This window comes from Athene noctua, chromosome 18 (assembly GCF_965140245.1).
Source record: "Athene noctua chromosome 18, bAthNoc1.hap1.1, whole genome shotgun sequence".
NCBI lineage: Eukaryota > Metazoa > Chordata > Aves > Strigiformes > Strigidae > Athene > Athene noctua.
In genome coordinates this window covers 14,110,218-14,116,636 of record NC_134054.1, presented here as the reverse complement: position 1 = coordinate 14,116,636, position 6,419 = coordinate 14,110,218, and the positions used below count along the sequence as shown (strand labels likewise).

The window sequence follows — 6,419 nt, the reverse complement described above, 5'->3', positions numbered from 1 at the left end:
ATGCTGCCCCACCTTTCTGCGGGTGCCACGTAATCCTCAGGATTTACAAAGGAACAGTTGTCAAGCCGACTTTTGAATTTATTTAAATAAAATGAAGCCTGGGAAGACCAGGCGGCCCGGGAGCGGGCAGCACGAGCCGGAGGGGTTTGGTTTTGCTTCGGGAACAGCACTGCCACGCGCCCGGACAGACACACGCCACAGCAGGACCCAGGGGCTGAGCAGCACCCCCCCTTGGGCAACTCCCCCACGGCTTCAGGTAGTCCCAGACTAACCACAGGGTCCACCTCGCCCAAACCAATTAATTCAGCTCCTCACAAGCTCGAGGCTCTCGTCCACACACAGTAATGCGCCATCAACGACAGTATTTCAGCTCAGATCTTTCCTGGAAGAGAAATCAACTTCAAGCAAAAGCCCAAGACGGGGAAGGCCGGCAACTGAGCCCGTTTGGCAAGCACAAGATTATTCAGAGGGCAGTTACCGTCCGAGCAACTCGATTCCACTTGGGAAGGTTACGGGAGATCCCGGGGGGAGCGGGGAGGGAGCGCTGTGTCTCCGGCACCCGCAGACAGGCCCCACGGGCACGCCGCCCGGTTGCCACCTTCGCGAGCCCATTTGTAAAGGATTAGCCCCGCGCTGCATTTTCAGCGGACTCCAGCAATCATTAATCTAGTTCAGAGAGGGCTGCAGGCTTACTTGTGGAATTTGGACCATCTTCCCCTCTGGAGAAGTTCCACTCCTCGTCTAACCACGATCCTCCCAGCGCTGGGGACGAGGGCGCTGGGGTGGCAGCGCCAGGCGCTCGCCCAGCCCTCGCCAGCGGCTCCCCGGGTCCCGCCGCGGAGCTCTCGCAGCCCCTTCTGGTGGGGGGAAGAGCCCAGCCCTGCCTCGGCCTCGCTGCCCGCAGCAGGGAGCGGGTGCCCTCCCGCGCCGCAGCACCACGCTCTCCTCCGCGCTTTTGGGGAAAAGCCAGAATTACACTCGATCCGCCGCGGCTCGGAGCCAAATTAACCTGCGAGCACCTGCTGCGGGGCAGCCCGGCCCCGGCCGGCCTGCCCGGGGACGCCTTCCGTGCCGTCCGCAGGCGGTAACAAACGCACTCCAAATCCCGGTAGTTTTTGTAAAGGTTTATAGTCCTTTGCAATGATTGCATGATACATTTTCTTCCCCCGTGACACAGCCCTCGGACCAGGAAGCGCCGCTGGCAGCTCGCGCTCCACCTCCCAGCAGCTGGGCTTTGCAATCCGATCTACGCTAGCTGCAGAACATCAAATGCACTTTCAACATCTCCATTTAATATTTACATTCAAGCAATTAATAATTGGAAGCTTATAGTTTAGACATTTCTAATAGCAGCAATTTCTATAATAGCTCGTTTAGCTTTAGATAACGATTTTTTTTTTTTTTTTTTTGCACATAGAAACACCACATGTGTACAGTATCAAAAAATATATACTGGGGATGGTCCTGCGGGTCGTAAAGGAGGGCAAGGGGATGAGACTAACAAATGCTGAATGGTTAAAAAGGAGAACAGAAAATACTCATTTGATATAGTTTATAAGGTGATCTAGGGACTCCATAAATCTAGGCTTTATATTTCATTATATAAATACCTACAAATAAATATATTAGCGTGGCCAGAGAGCGACCAGCTTTCAGCTCAAACAATACATTTCAATAACACCACGTACAAACGGGAGCAAGAATCACTCGACAAGTTAGCACTGTTAAAATATAATACTATAACTCTGAGTAACTGGCAGGCCCCGTCCTCGCGTGTCCCGGCGCCCGCAGGTCCCGGGGCGGCCCCCGACCGCGGGCGGGAGCAGCGGCGAGGACACCCCGCCTGGCAGGGACGGCCACCGGGCCCGGCCCTGTCCCGGCGTCCCCTCGGCCGCCGCGGCGCGGGCAGGGGGCTCGCGGGCTCTGGGGAAGGGGCACCAGTACCTTCGAGGGAGGCTGTGGGGCCGGCGGCCCCGGGGCGGGCAGGCAGCTCCCACGGGGAGCAGCCGCCGTCCCACCTCACACCGTCACGTACTCCTTGAAGGTCACGGTCAGGCAGTTTGCGGTCACGTCTGTGATAATTATATTCCCAAAGAAGGGCTTGAATTCCTGCAGGGACTCGGTCTCCTCCTCCTCCTCCTCCTCCACAGCCTCCCGGGGCTGCGGAGGCTCCGTGGCCGGTTTCTCCACGGGCACCGGCGGCGCCTCCGGCTTCACCTGCGCCAGGGCCGGGTCGCCCTCCGCCCGCGGCTTCACGCAGCGCAAGTCTATGGGCTCGTCCAGGTCCGAATCCAGCAGGATGACCTCCGGCTGGGCGGGGGGCTCCGGCCGCTCCGGGGCCGGGGGGCTGAGGCAGGTGGGGGCACTGATGCTCCGGGAGGTCAAGCGCTTCTTGCCCGGCTCCCGCTCCGCGTGCGGCTCCGACAGGCAGCGCTTCCGCGCGCCGGGGCTGGAGAGGTTCAGTCCCATGGAGGCAGGGCTGTGCTCGCACACGGGGCTCAGGGACCAGGGCACGAGGTCGGGCTTGGTGGTGAGCTGCAGGGGCTGCTCGGCCGGAGGAAGGGGCAGCTCCTTGGCCAGGGGAGTCTTTCGGGGACTTTCCTCGAGCTCCGCGGGGGGCTGCCGGCCCTCGCCCTCCGCTTTGCTCAGGGCGTTGCTGCCCACCACCCTCTCCTCCCCCGGCTTCCTCCAAGCCTCCAACTTCTCCTCCCCACCCTTCTTAGGAGTCCTCTCCTCCGCAGCCCGCTTCCGGGGCGGCTCCCCGGACTTGATCTTCACCGCCTGCATCCCGTTCTCCATGTACTTGCTCATGACGATCACGATGCGCCCGTTCTTGTTTTTGTTCTTGACGATCTTCATCTTGCCCCCGAGGCCGTTGCTGGTCACCCTGTCCCGGGACGGAGGCCCGGTACCACTCGACAGGTTTTTCTCAGCCCCGTTCTTGCTCTCTGCCGCGAGGTTCTTGACCGGGCCCAGCAGGTTTTTGGCCGGGCCGTGAGCCCACTTGTCCGGGTGGGCAACCAGGGGGCTCTTGGTACTGTCCAAGCAGGCCTGGCCCTGCGGCTCCTTGCTGCTGGGCTGGTAGTGGGGCTCGTACATCTTGGGGTCCGGCTGGTAGTGGTGGTGCTTCTTGCTGTTCAGCTGGTAGTAGTACTTCCCTTTGCTGTGGGACTGGTGCTTCATGCCGCTCTCCTTGCCGTTGGGCTGGTACTGGTGGTGCTTCTTGCTGTTGAGCTCATACTGGTGCTGCTGGCTCTTGCCGGAGGAGCCCAGATCCAGCTTCGGCCTGTTGTCCACGGCGGGGTCCTGCAGCCCCGTGAGGATGTTGGAGCGGCGGGCGAAGGAGGGAAGCTGCGACACAAAACCAGGGGCCGCGGTCAGCGGGGCGCCGGTGCTCCGGTGAGACCCCCCACCCCTCCCGCGGCTCTCGGTGCGGGACGCTGCGTCACGGGGAGCCGCGGCCTCGAGCAGGCGGTCCCCCCCCACAACCCCCCCCCCCGCCCGCTCCAACTTCGAGGCTGCGCATTGCTCCAGATTAATGAAGCAATGAAAAGAAGAAAAGCACCCTTCAATCAGCTGTCTGGGAACAGGGGCCGAGCGGGACGGCCGCCGCCGCGCTTGCGAGCAGCCTGCTAATGCCGCCGGGCCGCGGGCACAGCGGGGCTGCCGGGGGGGGCTGGCACCGCCCCGTGAGCTCAGCGCTGGGGCCTGCGGGTCCCCGGGGAGCCCCCGGCACCTCGGCATGATGAAACCCGCTGAAAGGGGCTCCCCGGGGACGGGGCCGCGCTGCAAACAGGCTGCCCATGGTGGGGGGGGGGGGGGGGGGGGGGGGCGAGGGGCTCCATCGCGCATTTACCTGCACGACCAGCGGCTTTGGCTTGGGCCCCCGCTTGCGGTATCCCATCAGCTGCTCCTGCCGCTCCCTGCGGGAACACAGAGTCACGGGCAGGGCCCAGCGGCGGCCCGCGGACCCCCGGGGGCACCCCCCGCCCCGCACCCCCTCGCGTGGCAGCTCCCGCGGTGCCGACGGCCCTACACGGGTGCAGCGAGCCGGGGCGAGGGGGTGGCGGGAGGGGGGCCGGGGCCCCGCAGGTGTGGAGCTGCAGGCCGGGGGTCCCGCGGGAGGCGGCGGGACAGGGGACGGGCTGGGGGGGGGCACGGCCGAAGCGCTGAGGCAGCGGGCGCCTGGCGAGGCGGCTTCCCCGCTCCCGCCTCCCCCTGCTGCAGCGAGGGGTTGAAGTTTACAGTTTGCGCCAAAATACTACAGGAAATAAATGCACGGAAAGGAGAAGAAAAAAAAAAAAAAAAAAGCAGAAAAAAAAAAAGGCAGAAAAAAAAAAAAAAAGCCCGTCCAAGCGCAGCAGCAGCGCCGCCTCCTCCACTCGCAGGCATCAAATCCCCGCGCAGGCAGGAGCGCAAGGCGCGGCGTGGGGGGAGCGCGGCGTGGGGGGAGCGCGGCGCGGGGGGACCTTGAACCGGAGGCGCCGCCCGCCCCGTCGGGGCCGCGCCCCCGAGCCCGGGCCCGTCCCGCGCCCGCCCCCGCCGCGGCCCCCGGCTCCGTGACGCATCCGCAATTGCCGAGGCGGGTGCCGGTGCCCGCCGCCCCTCCCGGGGGGGTGTGTGTGTGTCCCCCCCGCCGCCGCTCACCTGTTCTGGAAGGCGATGAGCAGCCGGGGGTCCAGGATGTTCTCCTCCGGCTCCCACGTGTTATATCTTGCGAGAGGGGAGGAGAAGCGGCCGTCAGCCGCGGGGCCCCGCCGGGAGGGGGCCGGGGGCCGGGCAGGGGTGCCCCGCCGGCGGCGGCCGGCCCCGGAGCACCGGGCCCGGCGGGGAGCGGGCGTCGGGGGCTCGGGTGCCGGGGGAGGGGGATGGGCGGGCGGGGGGAGGGAGCCCGGGGGGGGGCACGGGGACGGAACTGTTTATTTAGCGCAGTTATTATTCCGGAGGAATTCTAGGCATGTCATGATGAAATTTTCCAAATCCCCTTTCCCGGACCCGGGAAAAGCGGCCGCGGCGCGGAGGGGGGGACCCGGCCGCCGAGTCCGGAACGGCGGCGCGAACCCCCCCCCCACTCCTCCGCGCCCCCCCGCCGGCACTGTCATGCAAACCCCAAATACTCCGCAGCGGCCGCCCTCGCTCCGCGGCCGGTGCCTCCGCCTCCGCGGGCGGCTCTCGGGGGCCGCCCGGGTTATTTTTGCGGTTATTCCCCCCCCCACCCCCTCCACCCCCCCCCCCACACGCCACCCCCCCGCCCCCCTCCCGCTCGGTTCTGCAATATGGAGCCCGGCTCCCGAGGAGGGGAAAGGGGGAAGGAGCCATTTTCTGGTGCACATCAGCCGCCGCCTGCTCGGCTCCCGCCGCCGCCGCCGGGCCCCGCCGCCGCTTCTCGCCGCCCGCCCGCCCTCACCGGGGCCTTTCCCGGGGCCCGGAGCGCGGCGGAGCCCCGGCCGGCGGCCCGGGCCGGCCCTGCCCCATCCCCATCGCCGCTCGGTTACTCACTTGGGCGACCACCCCCTCCATTTCACCAGGTACTCGACTCTGCCCTGCGGAGCGCGGGAGGCAAAGACACGGCGTCAGCGGGACCCGCCGCCCCCCCGGCCGAGCCCCCCCGGCCCCCCCCGCCGCCCCCGCCCTCCTCACCTTTCGGATCCGCTTCTTCTCGATGCTCTCCACCGCGAAGACGTGCTCCCCCACCGCCGGCAGCTCCATGCTGCAGCCGGGAGGGGCCGGGCCGGGCGTCCGCGGCCGCCGCTGCAGCCGAGCTGGGCTCCGGCTCCGGCAGCTCCCGCCGCCGGCCCGACAGACGCCGAGCCCCGACAGACACTGAGCCCCGGCCGCCGCGGCACCGCAACCCGTGCAAATCCCGGAGCGAAACGTCAGGGAGGCGGCGCCTCCCGGGCCCGGCTGCCCGTCAACGGCGGGGCCGGGGGATTGGCGCAGCCCTGCCGGGGAGGGGGCGGGCGGGGGCCGGGCAGGAGCGGCGACGAGGCGGGCGGGGGGTTCGGGGGGGGGGGAGCACGGGCAGCCCGGCCCCCGCCCCACGCGTGACTCAGCACGGCCCCCCACGGCCGAGCCCGCGGGGCAGGTGCGCGATCCGCGCCGCCCGGGAAGGATGGGGCGGGGGGGGGGGGGGCGCGGAGGATGCGCGGGGGGTGTCCGGGGGGTGTCGGACAGAGGGACGAGCCCTGGGGAGGGCTCCACGCCGCGCCACGTCGCGGGTTGCCCCCCCCCCCCCTTTCCAGCACGGCTCGGACCCGCCGCCTCCGCCCGTGGGGTCCGGCCCGGAGGAGCCCTCGCCCCGCTCGACGGGTCCCGGCGGCCGCGGGGAGCCCGGGCCCGGGGGCGGCCGCCGGCGGGGATCCCCCGCTGCAAGATGGCCGGAGCGCCGGGGGGGCAGCGGGCCCGGGGGCCCGGGGCAG

General features: G+C 67.9%; 1 protein-coding gene across 1 annotated transcript; it reads right to left on the bottom strand.

The window, feature by feature from the left end:
* Positions 1-1,111: 1,111 nt before the first annotated feature.
* On the bottom strand, positions 1,112-5,859 carry CBX4 (chromobox 4). Its single transcript, XM_074921722.1, has 5 exons — positions 5,641-5,859; positions 5,500-5,543; positions 4,648-4,713; positions 3,857-3,923; positions 1,112-3,351 (listed from the first exon to the last, which is right to left on the bottom strand). The coding sequence occupies exons 1-5, from the start codon at positions 5,707-5,709 to the stop codon at positions 2,020-2,022; spliced, it is 1,578 nt and encodes a 525-aa protein (XP_074777823.1). The 5' UTR covers positions 5,710-5,859; the 3' UTR covers positions 1,112-2,019.
* Positions 5,860-6,419: the final 560 nt, after the last annotated feature.

What these genes read in the sequence shown, in the direction of transcription:
- CBX4 (XM_074921722.1), bottom strand. Translation starts at nt 5,709, where the DNA reads ATGGAGCTGCCGGCGGTGGGGGAGCACGTCTTCGCGGTGGAGAGCATC. An exon ending in CTCATCGCCTTCCAGAACAG is followed by an intron (nt 3,924 to 4,647) that starts GTGAGCGGCGGC and finishes GTGTTCCCGCAG; the next exon opens with GGAGCGGCAGGAGCAGCTGA. An exon ending in CAAAGCCGCTGGTCGTGCAG is followed by an intron (nt 3,352 to 3,856) that starts GTAAATGCGCGA and finishes TTTGTGTCGCAG; the next exon opens with CTTCCCTCCTTCGCCCGCCG.